This window comes from Anolis sagrei, chromosome 3 (genome assembly GCF_037176765.1).
Source record: "Anolis sagrei isolate rAnoSag1 chromosome 3, rAnoSag1.mat, whole genome shotgun sequence".
Classification (NCBI taxonomy): domain Eukaryota; kingdom Metazoa; phylum Chordata; class Lepidosauria; order Squamata; family Dactyloidae; genus Anolis; species Anolis sagrei.
The window spans coordinates 164,254,392-164,278,197 of record NC_090023.1 but is presented as its reverse complement, the minus strand read 5'-3'; the positions used below and the strand labels follow the sequence as shown (position 1 = coordinate 164,278,197).

Below are 23,806 nucleotides of genomic sequence, written 5' to 3'. Positions count from 1 at the left end.
CTATATGCCTGTGAGACGTGGACTGTCTACAGATGCCACATGCTTCCTGGAACAATTCCATCAGCGCTGCCTCCAGAAAATCTTGCAAGTCTCTTGGAAAGACAGGTGGACAAACATCAACGTGCTGGAAGTAGCAAAGACCACCAGCATTGAAGCGATGGTCCTCCGCCATCAACTCCGCTGGACCGGCCACGTTGTCCAGATGCCCTCCCAAAGCAGTTGCTCTACTCCGAACTTAAGAACGGAAAACAGAATGTTGGTGGGCAGGAAAAGAGGTTTAAAGATGGCCTCAAAGCCAACCTTAAAAACTCTGGCATAGACACTGAGAACTGAGAAGCCATGGCCCTTGACCGCTCCAGCTAAAGGTCAGCTGTGACCAGCAGTGCTGCAGAATTTGAAGAGGCACGAATGGAGGGTGAAAGGGAGAAGCATGCCAAGAGGAAGGCGCGTCAAGCCAACCCCAACCGAGTCCGCCTTCCACATGGAAACCAATGCCCTCACTGCAGAAGAAGATGCAGAGCAAGAATAGGGCTCCACAGACACATACGGACCCACAAGAACACTGGAAGACAATCATCCTCGGAAAACGAGGGATCGCCTAAGTAAGTAAGTAAGGTGGAACATGTTGAGAGATGCAAGGGCAAGGAGAGGAAGGGAACTTTATATAGGGTTTTTTTTTTGGGGGGGGGGGGTTGATTTGTACAATGTTTGATACACATAAGTGTTTTTAAAATATGCCCATGAAGAAGATTTTTTTTAAAGATATGTTCAGTTCTTCTTTAATTCTGTGAAATTCATGATGACTAGGGTTGAATGAAAAGTAATGCCTCCACCTTCGTTACTTGGGTTTGGATGGGAATATTTTAATAAATCAAATGCAGAAATAATCCTTAGAATGTGCTCTTCAACTACCACTATTCACTTTCCCACATAATCACCAGTCAATTGGATACATTTCTGCAAATGATGAACAAGTTTTCTGACAGAGTCACGGAAGAAGTCGACACTCTGTTTCTGCAACCAGCATCTCACAGTTCTCTCAACGTCTTCATCAGAAGCCTAATGATGTCCCCACAGATCTTCTTTTATTATCAGGAACAGATGGAAGTCAGACGGTGCTAAATCTGGACTGTATGGAGGATGTCGTATGGTGGTGAGATCCAGTCTCTGAAGTTTCAAGTCTGTGCATTTTCATTTCAGGCGTCAGCATCCTGGGTACCATTGTGCACAGATCTTCCAGTAGCCAAGCAAAGCAATAATGTGACCCACATGTTCTTGTGAAATTATGCTTGAAATTTCTCTCTGAGTGATATGACGATAATCCTGAATCAATCTGTCAACCTTTTGCTTATGAAACTCGATGGTTGCTGTCACAGGATGCCCAACTCTTTGTTTTTCATGCAAGTCAGATGTTCCCACCTCAACATCTTTAAACTTTCTCACTCAACGACGCACAGTACTCACATCAACACAATAACCATAAGCAGCTTGCATTCTCTGATAAATCTCCTTTGGGGTGACACCTTCTGCTGTCAAGAATTCAATGACTGCACGTTGCTTAAGTCTCATTGACCGACCATCTACTCAGGATTCTTGTGGGTTTTTTCGGGCTATAGGGCCATGTTCTAGAGGCATTTCCCCTGACGTTTCACCTGCATCTATGGCAAGCATCCTCAGAGGTAGTGACCTCACTACCTCTGAGGATGCTTGCCATAGATGCAGGTGAAACTTCAGGAGAAATGCCTCTAGAACATGGCCCTATAGCCCGAAAAAACCCACAAGAACCTAGTGATTCCAGCCATGAAAGCCTTCGACAATACATCTACTCAGGGTTCCGTACTTTGCACTTTAACAACACAACCATTCAAAGCTAAGGCTTCCCACCAAAATGGAACTATAGAGGAGAGTCTACCGAACAAGCCAGTACCTGCATACCAGTACTGCCATCTGTTGAGGAGTTACGAAGATGGAGGCATTACTTTTCATTCAATCCTCGGAGCTTAACCCCAGAGCATTGCAGTCTGCACACTGTGGCCTTTTCACACAGCTATAGCACCATGATCCTCCTGTAATACTTATAGTTCCATCCTATAGGTTTCTGGGACTTTTAGTATAGGGAGACGTATTTAAAATGCTGAGCCAGAGAGAATTATAAATCCCAGGATTCTGTAGGATACAATAGTGGCAGTGAAAGTGGAATCATTAGGTACTGTGAACAAGAAATGAAACAACAGCAAAATGCTTTTCATTTTTGTAACATGCAGCTTAGCAGTTTACTCATATTTTGTATGATTTTAAGTATAATTATTTCAATGTATGTCTTTGTTCCATGTAAGGATGCTTAATGAGGCAATCTTGACAAAAATTTAATGGACCTTCTCTTAATCTACCTTCTTGCTTTTGTTGACGTGACCTTTTCTCTATACATGCTGCACTCTTTTTCCACAATGCCAAAAAACCATTGTCTCGCAGGAGCACTGGTTAACCACAAAGATGCTTGTATAATGTGTCCTGCTTAATGAGATTGCCCTTCTAAATGCCTGTTGAATTCATTTTGTGATTGCAGAGCCTGGACTGGTCATCAGAGAGGGCCAGGGAGATGCAGACAGTGGACATGAAGAGCATCAATCCTTAGGGACTAGCAGACTGCTGTATCACATTACTGATGGAGATAATCCTTTGCTGTCTCCTCGGTGCTCTATCTTTAGCCAAAGTCAGAGATTTAATCTGGACCCTGAATCGGCCCCTTCCCCACCAAGTGCTCAACTCTTCATGATGTAAGTTTATGTCCACTGGATTTTCCACAACCTATATAGTAAAAAAAATGGTTCAAAACTTGTTTCGGATGTGCTGGTGGTTCGATTCCAAAGTCAATTCCGATTTTCACACAAAAAAATGTTCAAAACTTTTCAAAACTTCCAAGACTTCCAAATCCTTTCGTTAATGGTTCGAAAGTGTTATTTCCTGTTTCATTGGGTGGTCTTTAATTTGAAAGTAGTTGTTTTACTCCAGAAGTTGGGAAAAACAATCGGAGGAAATTCCTTCTTTCTCTGGTTTAAAACTGGCTTCTCTGGCTTCAGCTGAGGCCAGGAAAATCCTTCCTTCTATGGTTTGAAAGTGGCTTTTCTGGCTTTAAACTGGCTTCTCTGGCTTGAGCTGAGGCCAAGGACCAGAAGCAGGGAAAAGCAAGCGGAGGAAATTCCTTCCTTCTCTGGTTTAAAACTGGTTTCTCTGGCTTGAGCCGAAGCCAGGGACCAGAAGTGGGGGAAAGCTGAATAATTTCCAACTCACTGAATGAGTCATAACAAAAATGGCGGAAAAAGCTTCAGAAGGTCAAAGGGACTTCTGGTTTTCTTAAAAACTTCAAAATTGCTTCAAAAAGGTAATTGTTCCGACTTTATTCCGAATTACGAAGATTCCGGTGGTACCTAACCATGCCTACTAACCATAGCCTGGCTCAATGCCACACTCTCCCATCAGCTGTACTCGAAGGCCGCTACCGGAAGATTCCTTTCCCAGAGAGACTCTGCCCCTGTGACTTGGGTCATGTAGAAACAATAGAACATGTGCTCCTTCAGTGCCTGTTCTACAGGGATATCCGTGCCAGGCTTATCTTACCTCTGTTGTACAAGCACCTAGGCCATTCAGGACAATTTTATACCTCCATGCTACTCGAAGATATTAATTCAGCTACAACCTACAATGTTGCAAAGTTCTGTGCAGCAGCATACAAAATCCGTCAGGGAATGACTAGTCCCAAAAGTTAACTGTGTGTCCAGTAATCTTTTTCTCTGTATCTACAATTTTGGGATGGATCTGGGCATTGTATGTTTTTACCCTGTTTTCCCTTCCCTTCCGCTCCCTCACCCATATTGTGCTTCAGTAGTTATATTTATATTTTTAATGTACCAAACATACCAAGTTTGAAAATGTGACTCTATTTCCTGTGCTGGTCAATGACCGAAATAAAGGATTTGATTGATTTGATTCACATTCTGCTCTATGCTTAGTGAAAGAACAAGAGCTACCCAGGTTTGCTTCCTCATTTTTCCTCATTTTTCCCCTGTTTCCCTCTCCTTGGTATTTTTCTTTATTTTTCATTCCTTTCCTTTGAGCAGTCTAGTGCAGTCGTAACCCTAATCCTTAAAAAATGGTATCATACATGGGCCCTTTCACTGTTTCTAACTTTGCAGGCCAAGAAGTTCTTCTAGAGGTAGCTGTGAGGATTGCAAAGAGCCGCAGACAGTAGCACAACTCACAAAGCACCTTCAGAGTCTGAAGAGGAAAATCAGGAAATATGAAGAAAAGTTTGAGCAAGAAAAGAATTATCGGGTAAGGAACCGAGGAGCTAGGCAAACATGCCTTGTGTTTCTTCCATATGTGAGGAGAGGAGATGAAAACGTTTATGAAAGATGAGCAAACAGGCTGGGAGAGATTGTATTGGGTGGATCCCAGATGGGTTTTTAATGTTTTTAAGGATCAAAGAAGGTGGAAATCTACATTATTGCATTGCTACTTAGAACCCTTCCAGACAGGCCTTTAACCCACAATCTGTCATGGGTTTACCTGAGGATCCCAAATGACACCTCAGGTAAACCTGAATTAATCTGGAGTAAACTGGGATTTACCAGTTTACTGCGGGTTAATTAAATACCTAGAAAGATACGGACCTCAATATAAGGCCGGTTCACAACAAGAGATTCATAAGCAATAATATAAAAACACCACACTTCATAATACACTAATCCATAAAATACATTAAAATATAACATATAATTACAGAAGGCCATGTTTTCAGAATGAAATCACAATTCAACACCATTCGTCCGTGTGGTCAAGAGTTATTGATTCACTCATCAAATGCTATATTCCAAAGCCAAGTTTTCACCAGCTTTCTAAAAGTCAGGAGAGAAGGGGCAGTTCTAATCTCCAATGGGAGAGAGTTCCAGAGCCGAGGGGCCACTAACGAGAAGGCCCTGTCCCTCACCCCCACCAGACACGCTTGCGAGGGTGGTGGGACCGAGAGCAGGGCCCCTCCAGAAGATCTTAACAACCTTGATGGTTCATAGGGGAGAATCCGTTCGGACAGGTGTAGGCTTTGTGGGAATTGTGGGAATTGACTCCTGAGACTGCTTCCATGCCCCCAGGGGTCAATCACGACAGCAATCCGAGTTCTTTGGGCTCCTGGAACCTGAAGGAAAACCCTGGTTTGTAGCAAAATAATTTGATAGTGGATTTATTCCGCCCTCCCAAGTCCCCAGACCCCTTAGAAAAGTAATAAAAACTTACCCATGCTCCATTAAAAGCCTTGGCTGGCTCTCCTGGTGCATATAAATGATGCACCAGGAGGGGAGGGAGGACGGAGGAAAATCGCTCCCCCCCCCCCCCCCACTCTCCTGGTGCGTCACTTCTACCCACTGGGAGAGCCGGCTGAGGCTTGTAATGGCGGATGGGTAAGTTTTTATTACTTTTCTAAGGTGTCTGGGAGCCTGGGGGGTGGGGGGGAGGGCCTCCAGACATTCAATCGGGCTAGTCCTGAGAGAATGACTGGACCCCCATCCCAGAAGGTGTGTGCTTTCTGGGGTGGGTGTGGACAGGCCCCCAGAAACATCCACATTTTTTTAAATCATCATCATCATCATCATCATCATCATCATCATCATCATCTTTAATTACTTATTAATCGTCCTCCACCCAAGATGCTCCATGCGTTTTACACTGCAGAAATTATACAGGATAAAACACATACATACAAATATTAAAATTAACATGGGTCAAATGCTCTAGTAAAAAGCCAGGTCTTAATTGCTAGGATAAAATACCCTAAGTCACGCATGGCTCTCAAATAGGGAGGCAAGGAATTCCATAAGGCAGGGGGAGAAATAGAGAAGGCCCTGCGTCTGGTGCTTTCCAAGTGCACTTCCCTAGGACCTGGCATATAGAGCAAATGGCGTTGGGATGGTCGTGGCGACCTCCGATGATGGTAGAAGGAGAGACGGTCTCTAAGATACAATGGACCCTGGCCATATAAAGTTTTAAAGGTCAGGACCAGCATCTTATACAAACCACGATACTCAATTGGGAGCCAGTGTAGATGCCGCAACACTGGTGTTATATGGCATTTCATGGGTGTTTTTGTGAGTAACCTGGCTGCAGCATTCTGGACAATACAGAGCTTTCGGGTCGTAGAAATAGGAAGGCCAACATACAAGGTGTTAAAATAGTCCAGCCTAGATGTGACCGTGGCATGGATGACCGTTGCCAGAGCCTCATCCGACAGGTAAGGTGCCAGTTGCCTCGCTTGTCGTAGATGGAAAAAGGCTTGTTTGCTGCCAGCAGCAACCTGAGCCTCCATCGTCAGCTGCGAATCCAAAACGACACCTAGGCTCTTAACGGTAGGCGATGGAGATAGAGCAGCGCCACATTGAGTGAGTGTCACATTGATCCTGCGGCCATGCCACAGGATCTCAGCGGATGCTTCTGGAATAAAGGCCTGTTCGGATCCGGCCTGAGACACTCATGGTGGGAAAACACTCACAGTGGGGGACGACAGATCTGGGACCTTATCACATTTGACAATTTCAATGCCTTAGGATGCTTTCAGGATGCTGGGAGGATGGAGCCTGCCGGATCCCATCAGATGGTGTACAGCTACTTCTAGTGGGGCTCCATCTTCCCAGCATCCTGGCAGTATCCTACAGTGGAGCCCTGAGAACATGGCTTCCCGTAATCTCATAGGACAAGACTGGGAAAGTACATGGGGAAGCCTGGTGGCGATGCTTCACCCCATGGGATGGGGAAGGTGTCAATGCGGGCAATGTGGAGCAGAGAGTGATGGCTTCCTCTGCAGCCATTTGGATTTCCCCCTCTGCCCCACGGATGCCCCTCTTTCCCTTGGCTTGAGGACCTCCACCTGATGAAATTCCTGGTCAGAATGGTTCATGTCTTAGTTGCCTTCTGATTACACTACTTGAAAAGTATTTGAAAGCTATAGCTATGCCAAATGGGGCAGCCACACTGAAGTTGCGCGTGCCTTTTAGAGATTGTATAACGCTGGTCCTACAAGAACTGTGCTGACTTTCAGTTTGCATATGAGCTCAATTCAGTTTGACCTATAAAGCTCTTAATGACTTGGGATCAGGATATCTGAAAGACTATGAGCTAGCCTGAAATATGAGATTTTCAGGGGAAGCCCTGTTGTATGTCTCAGCACCTTAAGAGGTTCAGCTGGCAGGCACATGTGGCAGGGCTTTATCTGTTACAAAACTGGTTGTGGAACACCTCGCCAAAGGAAGGTAAGCCTGAGATCATCAAGGAAGCTAAAACGGCGATCTTAGATGTTCTAAACCAGGAGTACTCAAACTTTTTAAACAGAGGGCCAGGTTACAGTTCCTCAAACTGTTGGAGGGCTGGATTATAATATGAAAAAAACATGAATGAATTCCTAAGCACACTGCACATATCTTATTTGTAGTACAAAAAAACCTTTAAAATAATACAATAATTAAAATGAAGATCTATTTTAACAAATATAAACGTATTAGTATTTCAATAGGAAGTGTGGGCCTGCTTTTGGATAATGAGATAGGATTGTTGTTGTTGTTGATGTTGTGTGCATTCAAGTCATTTCAGACTTAGGTTGACCCTGAGTGAGGGCCGGGTAAATGACCTTGGAGGGCCGTATCTGGCCCCCGGGCCATAGTTTGAGGACCCCTGTTCTAAACCATTCAGCCTGTTTTAATTTTTAGTTTTAAATTGATTTTAAGGACTGTTTTAAGATTGTTTTTAAAAACATTTTTTGGTAAATTTTGCCTTTTTGTTGTTTTAAACGCTCCCATCAATTGTGTTCAAGGGCCCTGGTGGGCTGGGAGGTGATATATAAATACTCTAAATCAATGTTTCTCAAACTCTGCTCTTCCAGGTGTTTTGGGCTTCAGCTCCCAGAATTCCCAGCTAGTTTACCAGCTGTTAGAAATTGTGGGAACTGGAGTCCAAAACATCTGGAGGAGCAGAGTTTTAGAAATTGTGTCCAATTCTGGGCACCACAATTCAAGAAAGATATTGATAAGCTGGAATGTGTCCAGAGGAGGGCGACTAAAATGAGCAAGGGTCTGGAGAATAAGCCCTATGAGGAGTGGCTTAAGGAGCTGGGCATGTTTAGCCTGAAGAAGAGAAGGCTGAGAGGAGATATGATAGCCATGTCACAGCACTGGGATTGTGGCGCAGCTGGATGAGTGTCAGCTGCATTAAGATCACTCTGACCAAAAAGATCATGAGTTCGAAGCCAGCCCGGGTTGGAGTGGGTTTCCAACCAATTGTGTGTATCCTAATGTCGACCTTTGCAACCCGAAAGACAGTTGCATCTGTCAAGTAGGAAAATAAGGTACCACCTTAAAGTGTGGGGAGGCTAAATTAACTGATTTATGAGGCCATAAAGAAGACTCCAGCAAAGCATGCGGGAAATGCGGAAGTGCTTCATCAGCATCGCAGATGGACGATGAAAGCGACAGCTCCTCTGGCAGCCAGAAAAAAGTTAAATAGCCTCTGTGTATGTCTGTATATGTTTGTATGTCAAAAATTGGCACTGAATGTTTGCCATATATGTGTACACTGTAATCCGCCCTGAGTCCCTGGAGGGGTGAGAAGCTGTAAATAAATATAAAAGCTGTAAATAAATAAATAAATGTCTAAATATGTGAGAGGAAGACTCAGGGAGGAGGGAGCAAGCTTATTTTCTGCTTCCTTGGAGACTAGGACGCGGAACAATGGCTTCAAACTACAAGAGAGGAGATTCCATCTGAACATGAGGAAGAACTTCCTGACTGTGAGAGCCGTTCAGCAGTGGAACTCTCTGCCCCGGAGTGTGGTGGAGGCTCCTTCTCTGGAAGTTTTTAAACAGAGGCTGGATGGCCATCTGTCAGGGGTGATTTAAATGCAATATTCCTGCTTCTTTGCAGGGGATTGGACTAGATGGCCCATGAGGTCTCTTCCAACTCTTTGATTCTATGATTCTATGAATTAATAGGCCATATATAGATCATTTTGGTTTTGCGGATGATGTCAGTTTGCAGCTCCTCCTGCAATTGGTCATTGTTGCCAATGCTGATAGCAGCTACAATTCAATAGTATCTGGAGAACAAGTATCCATCCCTTCCTCAGACCCTTGAATTGTGTAATTGATTCCATTAAAGTGCAAGACGCCCTGCTAACCGATTTCACTTCTGATCAATTTCGATTAAAACCAACATTTGGAAAATTCATTAGGATATTAAAATCTAGACTTTGTAGATCTGTATGAGTAAGAACCGAAGCCACAATCTAGCCATCTTCATTTTTTCTCCTTTATTCTTTCCATTCCAGCCTTCATATGCTGACAAAATAGGAAATCCAGAAGTAATGAAATGGATGAATGACTTGGCCAAAAGTCGAAGACAGCTTAAAGGTACCCAAAATAGGATATTTATGTTTCATGTGTAGTATCTATATATATAAAAATGCTCTGTGCATAATGGGTACCTTAAAAACAAAAGAACCAATGAACGAAATCATACCAAATTTGGCAACAAAACATCTCACTACACAAGGAGTGACCATCACTCAAAAATTATGATTTTGTCATTTGTGAGTTGTAGTTGCTGGGATTTATAGTTCACCTATAATCAAAGAGCATTCTGAACTCCACCAATGATGGAATTGAACCAAACTTGGCACACAGGACTCCCCTGACCAAAAGAAAACACTAGAAGGGTTTGGTGGGCATTGGCCTTGGGTTCTGGAGTTGTAGTTCACCTACATCTAGAGAGCACTGTGGACTCAAAACAATGATGGATCTGGACCAAACTCAAATATAAACACAGATGGAGTTTTGGGGAAATAGACCTTGACATTTGGGAGTTGTATTTACTGGGATTTATAGTTCACCTACAATCAAGGAGCATTCTGATGAAATTGGGGCAAACTTCCCACACAGAATCCTCATGAACAACAGAAAATACTGTAATTTCTGGTGGTCTTTGGTGACCCTTCTGACACTCCCTCACAACCCCCCAGGGGTCCCAAACCCCAGGTTGAGAAATGCTGTCTTAAGGCCATCCAGTCCAACTTCCTTCACCAGAACAAGAAAACATAAAGCCCTCCTGACAAAGAGCTATCCAGCCATAGATATAGATAAATATATATGAATCTCTCTCACACAGAGATATAGTATTATAGATTTGAAAGGGACCCCTAAAGAAGGACAATAACATGTTGCATGTTCCAGAGTAGGCAAACCAGACACTCTCCACATCAACACTGACAAAGAAACAGCAAGAAACACTGTTTGTTTACCCACAACCATAAAGAAATGACAAATATTAGAAACCAACAATTTCTCATTACTGTATGTTCCGAATCACCAGGCTGGGCCACAGCAACGCGTGGCAGGGGACAGCTAGTTTGATATAAAAAGGAAGAAATGTTGCTTGTGGGCCTCTACAGTGACATTCCCCTTGAGCTTTGGAGCATAAGGTCAAGTTCTAACATTTCCACATTGAAAGGCAGATAAATACGAATGTGCACTCTTATCTGAAATGCTTAGGACAAGAAATGTTTTGGCTTTCGGAATACACATAATGAGATGGTACTCTAATTTGAACATAAAATTAATGCATATTTCATAAATTATTTTTTACGCAACTTTTTAAAATAGTGTTGTAATTTAAACAAGTCCTTGTACATTGAATCATCAAAAGGCAAAGGTTTCAGTATCTAAGTCACCCATGCATACAATTTTGAGTCCAGGTTGGCTCATCAGGTGCTCTGCTATGGCTGACTTCTCTGGTTGAAGTAGTCTGCAGTGCCTTTCATGTTCCTTGATTTGTGTTTGGGCAATGCTGCGTTTGGTGGTCCCTATGTAGACTTGTCCACAGCTGCATGGTATACAGTAGACTCCTGCTGAGGTGAGAGGATCCCTCTTGTCCTTTGCAGAATGTATCATTTGTTGGATTTTCTTAGTGGGTCTGTAGATAGGGTGTATGTTGTGTTTTCTCGTCAGCTTCCCTATGCGGTCAGTGGTTCCCTTGATGTCTGGCAAGAACACTTTTCCTCTGGGGGTATCTTTGTCGTTACTCTCGTGGCTCGTTCTTGGTCTTGCAGCTTTTCTGATGTCTGAGGTGGAGTATCCATTGGCCTGTAAAGCCCAGTTGAGGTGGTTCAGTTCATCTTGGAGGAGGTGGTGTTTGCAGATTCGTTTTGCACGGTCCCCCAAGGCTTTAATGGTGCTTCTTTTTTGACTTGGGTGATGGTTAGAGTTGAATGGACCTCTGTCAACCATAGTGACTGCTTCCTAATAATTGGGATTGGGGGGCTTTTTAGAGTCCCCACGTGTCCCCTAGATTAGGGAATATCTAAGAATCAGGAATACCACACAGTTACACATTTCGGGGTTCGGTGTCATCTCTACACAGATGATGTCCAACTCTGTCACTCCTTTCCACCTGCTACTAAGGAGGCTGTTCAAGTCCTGAACTGGTGCTTGGCCGCTGTAAAGGACTGGATGAGAGCCAACAGATTGAAACTAAATCGAGACAAGACAGAGGTACTCCTGGTCAGTCGAAAGGCCGAACAGGGCATAGGGTTACAGCCTGTGCTCGACGGGGTTACACTCCCCCTGAAGGAGCAGGTTCGCAGTTTGGGAGTGATCCTGGACTCATCGTTGAGCTTGGAACCCCAGGTCTCGGTGGTGGTTAGGGGAGCTTTTGCACAATTAAAACTTTTGCGCGAGCTGCGCCCGTACCTTGAGAAGTCTGATTTGGCCACGGTGGTCCACGCTCTGGTTATATCCCGTATAGACTACTGCAATGCTCTCTACGTGGGGTTGCCTCTGAAGACTGCCCAGAAGCTTCAACTAGTCCAACGAGCGGCAGCCAGATTACTAACGGGAGCGGGTATAGGGAGCATACTACTCCTCTGTTGCACCAGCTCCACTGGCTGCCAATTAGCTTCCGAGCACAATTCAAAGTGCTGGTGTTGACCTATAAATCCCTAAACGACTCCGGCCCAGTTTACCTGTCTAAACAGATTCTCCCCTATGAACCATCAAGGTTGTTAAGATCTTCCGGAGGGGCCCTGCTCTCGGTCCCACCATCCTCGCAGGTGGGTCTGGTGGGGACGAGGGACAGGGCCTTCTCGGTGGTGGCCCCTCGGCTCTGGAACTCTCTTCCACTCTCCCCTTCCCTCCTGACTTTTAGAAAATTGGTGAAAACTTGGTTCTGGAATTTATTTATTTACTTTATTTATTTACTTTACTTGTATACCGCAGTTTCTCAGCCCAGCCGGCGACTCAACGCGGTTTACAACAAGGGTAAAAAGTCAATCAACGATATACAATTTAAAACCATAAAAACATAGTATACAAATATTGACACAACAATAACAACACAATACATCTCATAACTAGAGTCGTGATCCAATTCGTCGTCCATATATCCATTCCTGTAATCATCACATTCATTGCACTGTTTATCCGAATGCCCGTTCAAACATCCAAGTTTTTAATCTTCTTCGAAACACCATTAGCGAGGGGGCTGATCTAACCTCCATGGGAAGGGCATTCCACAGCCGAGGGGCCACCACAGAAAAGGCCCTGTCTCCCGTCCCCACCAGCCGCACCTGTGAAACAGGTGGGATAGAGAGCAGTGCCTCCCCAGAAGATCTTAGGGTCCTGGCGGGCTGATAGGCAGAGATACGTTCGGATAGGTAGCTTGGGCCAGAACCGTTTAGGGCTTTATAGGCCAACGCCAGCACTTTGAATTGAGCCTGGTAGCAAATCGGCATTTGATGGGTGAGTCAAGAACTTCTGGCCACACGGACGGATGGTCTTTTGGACGACTTGGCTTTATGTAATTATATGATTGATTTTAATGTATTTTATGTATTAATATGTTTTATGGTGTGATGTTTTAATCTACTGTTTTTGAATCATGTTGTAAATCGGCCTTAGTCCCTCTCTTGAGGTCGAGAAGATTAGTATAGAAAAGTTCTAAATAAAAAAAATAATACATAATAACTATCCAGCATCTACAGATTTTTCAATCCCAAGGTGTTGTTGTTGTTGTTTATATGAACATCTGTATTGGATGGTGAAAATTATTTCTCCATCTATATCCTTGGCATTTTCTTCACAGAGCTGAAGCTCAAGATGTCAGAGGAACAAAGCTGCCCCCTCAAAGCACCTCAAAGGAGCCTTCATCAGGAGAGCGCCAAAGAGACTGTGAAGCAGGATGCAGCAGGAGCTCCCTCGAGCCCATCGCTAGAAGAAACCAGGGAGGCTGTGATTAAACGATTGACAGAAACACGACAACAACTCAGTATCCCTGAGAACATTAAGGTATGTGTTTCTCATATGATATTGGCATTTCTCATATGGTGTCAGCCAGCCAAGATCAGATCTTAAATTGTTGAATTCGTCAGTCATATGGGAAACCATTAAAAGCTGTGTATACTTCCATGTTTACCTACCATCGGTTTATTGTATCCTCTGCTCCCATGTTGCAGTGGAAACTACTTCCTGAAAAAAAATTTTTTAGGAAAGGTTGCACATGAAATCTCTGAGCATTTATTTCTTTGTACATTTAATCTTGCTTTTCATCTGAAAAGCTTCAAGAGTAGGTTATGGAAAATCAATAAAAAAGAACATAGTTTCTAATGACAGGTTTATAGTCTGAAAAAGATACAACACAAAAGAAATGGGGGAAGAAAAGAAGGCAGAGGAAAGGAGAAAGTGAACAAACAGAAGCATCATTTATTACCTTTATATAAGAGCTGGTGCTTCTTAAACTTTTCCCACTCATGACCCTTTTCCACCTGATAAATTTCTACATGACCTCAAATATATAGATATATAAAATTGGTAAAACATCCAAACAATTACTGACAATAAATCAGCATTTGCAAGGTTTGATAGACAGGCTGTTTTTTTTTTCTTTTTCTGACATAAAGCTCAAACATTTTCTGGTTTTTTTTAATCGTGTCAGGAGCGACTTGGGAAACTGCAAGTCACTTCTGGTATGAGAGAACTGGCCGTCTGCAAGGACGTTGGCCAGAGGACGCCCGGATGATTTGATATTTTTATCATCCTTGTGGGAGGCTTCTCTCATGTCCCTGTATGAGAAGCTGGAGCTGAGAGAGGGAGCTCATCTGCCTCTCCCCGGATTCGAACCTGCGACCTGTCGGTCTTCAGTCCTGCCGGCACAGGGGTTTAACCCACTGCGCCACATATTCTGGTATAATCCCTGCACACTGTTGCTAACAGATTTGTAAAAATGTGTGGCATTCAGAAACCTTTTACTGTTTCCAAAATGTTGGCAACCTCAACAGTGAGCTAAAAATCCACAATTTAAAGAGCACTGGTGCAGACAACAGTAAACAGGATCCTTCTTTTCACCTGTATACAGTATCTGTAGCCAGAGGAGGCCCTAGGTAATTTTCAACAGTAAGCAAACAGTATTTTTGCCCCCCCCCCCCCCAAACCAATCACTGATATATTATTTTCTGTTCATCGTGGGAGTTCTGTGTGCCATATTTGGTTCAATTCCATCATTGGTGGAGTTCAGAATGCTCTTTGATTGTATGTGAACTATACATCCCAGTAACTACAACTCACATATGTCAAAGTCTATTTTCCCCCAAGAGCGCCTCAAGAGTGCCCCATGGCAAAATCAACTATACTGCAAATGCTTACTTTGCGTAATGGGCTGAGCTGCCCCTGTCTATAGCTAAAAGTTAGCATCCATGCAAGTAAAACTATTTCATGTCACACTGGATCATATAGTAACTTTGATAGTTACGTTACATCATCGTCAGCATCATCATCATCATGCATTTTATTTTTTATCTGTCTGTTCCCAAGACTCAAGGTGGGGTAGGACAGAGCATTAAAATACAACAGATAACTAAAAACCTAAAAACATTCAAGGCATATAGATTAAAACACACATTAAGATCAGCCATTCCTATAAAATGTTAATTTAAAATTCATTGACTGGGTAGGCCTGCCGGAAGTGATAGTTCTTTTTCAAATTGAGATGATGTGCATAGCCATCAAATCTCTTCTAACAGGCCATTTCATAGTCTAGGGGCAGCTGGCCAAAAAGTCCTTTGGGCAAAGGAAATGTCCCCCAGATGACCTGAGTGTATGTGTGTGTTGTGTGAGAGAAGGTGATCCTTTTAGTAATCTGGACCCAAAACCATGTAGGTAATAATTAACACATTGTCCTTTACGTGGAAACTAATTGGCAATCAGTAGACTGATCAATCAATCAATGATTTATTACGGTCTTTGACCAGCACAGTATAAAATGGGGCACAGGTGCCCAAGGAGGGGAATCACAGTTCCCAAGTAGGTCAGATAAAAAGCAGATTAAAAACATGTTATAAAAGAGACAGATTAAAAAGCAGACTAAATTTACAGTTTAAAGTGTATGTATGAATCTAAAATAGGGGGGCGGCTAATAACAAATATCAGACACATGGGGAGCTCTAAAAGGGATGAGAGGGGAGCATTTACAGCATTTCAGTTGACTGATTTTACTACTGTTGTGATGTGCTCACTCCTGGATGTAACACTTTGCCTGCCAACCCCCGAAATAACGAGACCACATATCAGTAATTGGATTTTAAATATGGGCAACTGTTACCTGTTTGGGCCCCCAGTGGTGCAGTGGGTTAAACCCCTGTGCTGGCAGGACTGAAGACCGACTGGTCGCAGGTTCGAATCCGGGGAGAGGCGGATGAGCTCCCTCTATCAACTCCAGCTCCCAATGCGGGGACATGAGAGAAGCCTCCCACAAGGATGATAAAAACATCAAATCATCCGGGCGTCCCCTGGGCAACATCCTTGCAGACGGCCAATTCTCTCACACCAGAAGCGACTTGCAGTTTCTCAAGTCGCTCCTGTCACGACAAAAAAAAACCTGTTTAACTTTGAGTGGATCTAAATCTATGGATCCTGAACTTGGTGGCAAAGCTGAGGTAGCGTCCCTGCCCACCCTACCCCTCAGCTAGTTAGGGCGAAACACTGGGGTCGCCTGGACATCCAACCCAGGCAACCTCAGAGGGAAATGTGTCGGAGAAGTCTCAGGATATCTGAGACCATACTCTCCCTATTCCTAGGCTTTCCAAGTAGTTCTAGCCAGAACTACATTGCTCTCCTTTCGTGGGAGGAGGCAAACCTCTCTCCGACCCCAGGTGCGCAGGGGTGGGAAAGCTTCTTGTTACCATTAGAAGTGCTACTTCTAAGCTCATATCACTTAATTTTGTTCAGGTTCAAATATGTATTTTTGGTGCAGATTTACATCCAAAACAGTATTTAAAAATGCATTTTTGAAAATTTGGACATATCAGTGTGAAAGTAGTACATACTGATTCTTATGTAGTCTGGCAAAAATAGAAATTTGATCCGGAAATGTGATGAAACAAATTTACAAGTAGTACATTTGAAAGTGTTCACAATGTTCCTTTTCTGAAATAATGTAATTACTGTATTATAGTAATTAAAATAACAAATAACAATTATAGGTTTTGCATTGCTTGTCTTTGGAGAGTGGTGAAGTGTTGCTGTGCAGGTACAGCTGTACCAGGAGCTCAATTTTGTTTGCTTTGCATTGAATGTTTGTTGCAGTCCTAAGTTTCAGGGACTCTGCAGATAGGTGGCTTCTTTTGGCTGCAGTCATAGGGCAAGCCACCTGTCAATCATAGTTAGGTCCCCTGGTCCCGCCCCCTTTTTGGGTTTTTGGAGGGAATAGGAGCCAGTTTGAGTTCAGTCCACACAGAGCAGCTTTCCATGCAGGACATAATACCAAGAGCTCTTGTAGAAAGCTTCGTCTTCTACGGCTTGGCCGGGGAGATATACAGCCTATGGTTTGGCCGGGGTTATACAGCCCAAAGCTTGGCCGAGGATCATACAGCCTTACAGCTCCTTTGCTGAGGGACTTCAGCCAGCCATCACTGAAACCTGAACTCCTTCTTTTCCCCTGGAAGTCTACAAATCTCTGCTTGGTAAGGGTCGCTCGCGGAAGCCAGACACAGTTGGTACCGGGTGCAGGGGCTCCACGCCAACAGAGGCAAAGACAGACTGCCCAGATTAGAAGTTAAGGATTTCCCCATTAGTTAGTTACAATTAAGAAGATAGTGCCTGTTCCCAGTGGACAAGATTGAGAGAGTCAATAGACTATTAAGAAAGCCTTGAAAGTACCTGTTTGTTTTCATTAATAAAGAACATTGTTGAACCTTTAAGCAATCTAAAGACTCTGTTTGGGGGAATCCAAGGGCCTTCAATCTGAGGCAGCCCCGGTGTCCCGTTGGGCACGCAGAATTTATGTCCTGTCTACAGTCTTATGCACAGGCCCAGCGTGCGACAGCACAGTTGCTATTCATTTTGTAAGATAGATATTTCTTTCCTTTACCTCTTACATATATATTGGGGCTCTGTGATGCTCAGAGAAGTACAAGACCTTGTCTGTTGCTATCTGCACTACACATCATCTCCAAATGCAGTATTTCAGAGTAGACTAGAACGATGTGACAGTTTAGCCCCTCCAGGGAATGTGGTCCATGTTTATGGAATAGCTGCTGTCAGGTCTTAATTAAGAAAAGAAAGAACATGATGGAGCTGGTCTTATTTATCTATCTCCTTTCCTGTAAGTTGAAGTCATTGTTCCGTGTTCTAGTCTCCAGGGCAGCAGCAAGCTTGTTTTCTGCTGCCGTGGAGACTAGGATGTGGAACAATGGCTTCAAACTACAAGAAAGGAGATTCCATGTGAACATTAGGAAGAAATTCATAACTGTGAGAGCTGTTCGGCAGTGGAACTCTCTGCCCCATAGTGTGGTGGAGGCTCCTTCTTTGGAGGCTTTTAAATAGAGAGAGGCGGAATGACCATCTGTGGGGGATACTTTGAATGTGATTTTCATGCTTCTTGGCAGGGGGTTGGACTGGATGGCCCACGAGATCTCTTCCAACTCTGTGATTCTATGAAAAGCTTTATTACAAAGCCACCAAACTGGCCTAATGTTTTAATGTAATATGCATCACCCAAGGGAAGGAAACAGGTTTTCAGTGCAGAGAGTTTGGTATATTTAAGTCCTAATGAACAAGCACACTTATATTTTTTGCTGGATTGACCTCAGTGTCTCCAGATGGGCTTTATCTAAACATGACAATAGTCATAAATATTATTTAATAAAACCTGCCTATTCAGTCAATTAAGGAAAGTAAAATCCAGGTCATTTGATACAAGAATAGCATTTACACACCAAAAATGTTGACTTTAGTACATGAACTGGCAGAAGAATGAAGAGCCATGTGACCAGGCATGTAGCCGGGGGGGGGGGGGGCTTCAGCCCCCCCCCCCGAAATTCTCATGGTGGTTCGCGAAAAGGCCTTACTGGTGCATTATTTAAACTGTTATGTTTATTCATATCATGATCTGATCACCATACTCAATATATCCCATATGCATGGGGGTATTGGGGTAATGATACAAAAGGTTTGCTAGGCTAGACCCTCTTTCACTCAGACTCAGCCCCCCCCCCCCGAAACTCACCCCCCCCCAAACCCCCCTGAAAAAAAATTCAGCCCCCCCCCCCCCCCCGAAACGAAATCCTGGCTACGGGCCTGCATGTGACACAAGATGTGTGAACATGTATACAGGAATGTTCCTTTCAACCATCTTATTGTGGCTGTTAACAGCTTGAAATCATATTAAAGTGAGCATTTTGTTTCCTGTTTTATGTGCAAAGCTCTATCCAAGAATCAAGAGGTTTAGGTAAAAAGATGCACTGCACTCAGTTTAGGGAAGGGTTGGGGAACCTTTCGCAGGTCTTCTGCTGGCATTAACACCCCTATCCCATGAGTAATTTTCTAACTGTCATACTGCATATCACTCATGGGAGGGAATTTGGAATGCTTTCTGGCTGACAAAGAAAAGACTCATGTTGATCCTCATGGCTGCTGCCTACTAAGTGAGGCTGGGCTTGGTCAGATCAAGAGACACAGTTTAGCTATACAACTAAAGTGGTTATGTGGCTAAGTAGGTGATCCAGAATTGTGGCCAATGTCTTGTGTGCAAAATACAGTTTTTGGTGCAAAGCTTTTTCTATCCCCCCCCCCCCCATCATATTCTCCCCTATCTCCTCTCCTGCCAAAGACCTTAAATGCCAAAAAACTTGCTATTTTCTTAGCAAGGTGTCTCAATGTATCTTTTTCTCAAGGAGAATGAAAATTCAGTGACAAGTCTCTACATCCCTGTATTAAATTACTGTGCTGCTATCTGCAGATAATTTTTTTGTAATCAGCTTGCCATCTTCTATACAGTTTGGACTTAGTTTCTACTTAAAACTTGTGCGCCAGCTGTGCTCGTACCTTGGGAAGTCTGACTTGGCAACGGTGGTCCACTCTCTGGTTACATCCCGTATAGACTACTGCAACGCTCTCTACGTGGGGTTGCCTCTGAAAACTGCCCGGAAGCTACAATTAGTCCAACGAATGGCAGCCAGATTACTAACAGGAGCAGAGTACAGGGAGCATACTACTCCTCTGTTGCGCCAGCTCCACTGGCTGCCAATTAGCTTCCGAGCACAATTCAAAGTGCTGGTGTTGACCTATAAATACCTAAACGGCTCCGGCCCAGTTTACCTGTCCGAACGGATTCTCCCCTATGAATCATCAAGGTTGTTAAGATCTTCTGGAGGGGCCCTGCTCTCGGTCCCACCACCTTCGCAATCGCGTCTGGTGGAGATTTATTTATTTATTTACTTTACTTTACTTGTATACCGCAGTTTCTCAGCCTAATGAGGCTGAGATGAGGGACAGGGCCTTCTCGGTGATGGCCCCTCGACTCTGGAACTCTTTCCTGGTGGAGATTAGATCTGCCCCTTCCCTCCTGACTTTCAGAAAGCTGGTAAAATCTTGGCTCTGGGATATAGCATTCTCAGAATGATGATCGAGTCAATAACGGGTGCGGAGGGTGATGAATTTGTGATTTTACCTTGACGACTTGGCTGTATGTAATTATTTGATCTGTATTATAATGTATTTTAATGTATTAAAATACATTATAATACACAAATAAACTAAAACATAATGTTATTATGTTTTAGTTTATTTGTGTATGAATTTTCTGTTGTTAGCCGGCCTGAGTCCCTCTTCGGAGGTTGAGAAGACTGGGTTATAAAATCTCTAAATAAATAAATAAATAAATAAATAATACCTCTTCCTTCTCAAGTCAACAGAATCCACCATTGTATCTTGATTCAGTCTCTGAGGTATATGGATCGGACAGGTTTAATTGCTATCCTTCAGTGGACATGATTGCCATGTCCGTAATTAAGCTCATCAATTAATAGTCCCAAGGTAACCGGGTGGGATACAGTAATCTGGCCTTTAATGTTTTAAGAACCCTTATTTATGTAGTAGATAATTAGTAATTCAAATTATAAAATTAATTGGGAGTCCAGCTGCCTCCTTGTTCCTAAATCATAATTTCATATTAAAGCAAAGTATTTTTGTTTAATAACTAGAAGGATCATGAAAAAAAATCAGTAAGAGAACAAATGATGTTCAGGAAACTCTTCCATTGGTAACAAGCTCTGCTCTACAAGTGATGCATTGTTTTCTGGAAATCCCTTTTTCACAACTACATTAGAAATATATTCCCATTTCAACATCATCAGCAGTGCTATTGATCCTGATTCCTTTTTCGTGGAATCTGAAAATGTAGAAGATAGATATTACAAATATTTACAAAGGTATAAAGGCAAGCGCATAGGTATGCCAAGTCAGACTTTCCATTCCATCCCCAAATCATTCTGGTATTGAATGAAGAAAATTCCAAATTCCTTTTTTCATTTCTGTGATTTCTTTTAATAGGATTTTCACTCCAAGCACATTCCAAATAGCTTTAGGCCAAATGATTTCTTGATGTTAAACTCAATATTAAAGTGATATTACTTATACTTATTTATACGCTATAAGGCAGGTGTGGTCCTCCAGATATATTGTTGGGCTGTAACTTACAACAAATCTACCCAGTGCAATGTATTGTCGAAGGCTTTCATGGCCGGAATCACTGCGTTGTTGTAGGTTTTTTTCGGACTATATGGCCATGGTCTAGAGGCATTCTCTCCTGACGTTTCGCCTGCATCTATGGCAAGCATTTTCAGAGGTAGTGAGGTCTGTTGGAACTAGGAAAAAGGGTTTATATATCTGTGGAATGACCAGGGTGAGACAAAGGACTCTTGTCTGCTGGAGCTAGGTGTGAATGTTTCAACTGATCACCTTGATTAGCATATAATGGCCTGACAGTGCCTGGAGCAAACTTTTGTTGAGAGGTGATTAGATGTCCTTGTTTGTTTCCTCTCTGTTGTTGTGCTGTTGCAATTTTAGAGTTTTTGAATAGTGGTAGCCAGATTTTATTCATTTTCATGGTTTTCTCCTTTCTGTTGAAATTGTCCACATGCTTGTGTATTTCAATGGCTTCTCTGTGTGGTCTGACATGGTGGTTGTGAGAGTGGTCCAGCATTTCTGTGTTCTCAAATAAAATGCTGTGTCCAGGTTGGTTCATCAGGTGCTCTGCTATGGCTGATTTCTCTGGTTGAAGTAAAGAAGTAAAAAAGAAGCACCATTAAAGCCTTGGAGGACCGTGCAAAAAGAATCTGCGAAGCCCACCTCCTTCAAGATGAACTGAACCACCTAAACTTGGCTCTCCAGGCCAATGGATACTCCACCTCAGACATCAGAAGAGCTGCAAGACAGAGAACAAGCCACAAGAGTCAAGATGAAGATCTACCCAGAGGAAAAGTGTTCTTGCCATACATCAAGGGAACCACTGACCGCATAGGGAAGCTGATGAGGAAACACAACATACAAACTATCTACATTCCCACCAAGAAAATCCAACAAATGCTGCGTCCACAAAGGACAAGAGGGATCCCCTCACTTCTGCAGGAGTCTACCGTGTACCATGCAGCTGTGGACAAGTCTACATAGGGACCACCAAACGCAGCATTGCTCAAACTCGAATCAAGGAACATGAAAGGCACTGCAGACTACTTCAACCAGAGAAGTCAGCCATAGCAGAGCACCTGATGAACCAACCTGGACACAGCATTTTATTTGAGAACACAGAAATGCTGGACTACTCTCACAACCATCATGTCAGACTACACAGAGAAGCCATTGAAATCCACAAGCAGGTGGACAATTTGAACAGAAAGGAGGAAACCATGAAAATGAACAAAATCTGGCTACCAGTATTAAAAAACTCTAAAATTGCAATAGCACAACAACAGAGAGGAAACAAATAAGGACATCTAATCACCTCTCAACAAAAGTTTGCTCCAGGCACTGTCAGGCCATTATATGCTAATCAAGGTGGTCAGCTGAAACATTCACACCTAAATCCAGCAGACAAGAGTCCTTTGTCCCACCCTGGTCATTCCACAGATATATAAACCCTTTTTCCTAGTTCCAACAGACCTCACTACTTCTGAGGATGCTTGTCATAGATGCAGGCGAAACGTCAGGAGAGAATGCCTCTAGACCATGGACGTATATAGCCCGAAAAAACCTACAACAACCTACTCAGTGCAGTCAATAGAAAAGGAGAATGGAAATTGTGAACCCACAAATTTTGAAAGATCACTTCTGACCTGAGAACCCACTCACACATCTATTTATGAAGTGGAAGATGTTTCTCTCAATATTTACATGACAAAAAGATATTTCCACTACATCATAGTTATAAGAGATTGCGCAATGAAAAATGCTTCCTGTTCGAGCTCCTGTTCAACTCTGCCTCCTTGAAATCTGTTAAAGTTTGTTTTTGCTCTTTATTTTCACTATATTGAATGAACTACCCACTAGAAAATTGATTTGGGGGCATGGGGGGGGGGAGTGCTAGTTGTATGTATCGATAATGCATACATATTAATCTATGAGACAAAAATCTGATACTTAATTTTTTTATAAATAATTTTTTTAAATAGGCTATGACAAAAAGGCAAATGGCTTTGGAAAAACTCAGTCTCCAGAAAAGCCTACTCTATTTTGAAAGTATTCATGGACGACCTGTAAGTATGCCTTGAAAAGACAGATAAATCTCAAGTTATCCATTACATATAGTTTTCTTTAGCACTCATCAAACATCTGAAGATTATCCATCTAAAACAGGGGTCCTAAAACTAAGGCCTGGGGGCCGGATGCGGCCCTCCAAGGTCATTTCCCCGGCCCCCGCTCAGGGTCATCCTAAGTCTGAAACGACTTGAAAACACACAACAACAACAACAACAACAATGCATCTCATCAGCGAAAAGCAGGTCCACACTTCCCATTGAAATACTAATAGGTTTATATTTGTTAAAATTGTTCCTCATTTTAATTATTGTATTTTAAGTGTTTTTGCACTACAAATAAGATATGTGAAGTGTGCATAGGAATTCATTCATTTTTTTTCAAATTATAATCCGGTCCTCCAACAGTTTGAGGGACTGTGACCTGGCCCTCTCTTTAAAAAGTTTGTGGACCCCTGATCTAAAACATGAAAATCAGTTAATTATTCTAATAAAGCTTCTTCAACCTGATGCCTCCCAGGTGTGCCGAACTACGATGCCCAACATTCCTCGCCTTGCATGGTCATATAGTTCAATGCATCCTGATGGTACCATGTTAGGAAAGTTTGTAATCAGTATTTCAATCAGCCTTCAGCAATTTCCAAGGAAGATAGCATTCTAGAGATAAAAAACAAATATAGAGATGCCTGGGTTGGGAATT

At 42.9% G+C, this 23,806-nt stretch overlaps 1 protein-coding gene across 6 annotated transcripts in view; it reads left to right on the top strand.

Annotated features, from left to right (window-relative positions):
* The window catches only part of FAM13C (family with sequence similarity 13 member C), a 128,953-nt gene that overhangs the window by 85,800 nt on the left and 19,347 nt on the right, over window positions 1-23,806 (top strand). For 3 of the 6 annotated variants that reach the window (XM_067465647.1, XM_067465646.1, XM_067465650.1), the window contains exons 7-11: window positions 2,567-2,777; window positions 4,194-4,332; window positions 9,361-9,442; window positions 13,167-13,369; window positions 23,023-23,106. In XM_067465647.1, coding sequence (XP_067321748.1) covers window positions 2,567-2,777; window positions 4,194-4,332; window positions 9,361-9,442; window positions 13,167-13,369; window positions 23,023-23,106 — 719 coding nt within the window. The remainder of the gene's footprint in view (window positions 1-2,566; window positions 2,778-4,193; window positions 4,333-9,360; window positions 9,443-13,166; window positions 13,370-23,022; window positions 23,107-23,806) is intronic. The other 3 variants (XM_067465648.1, XM_067465649.1, XM_067465651.1) reach the window with 1 other exon arrangement.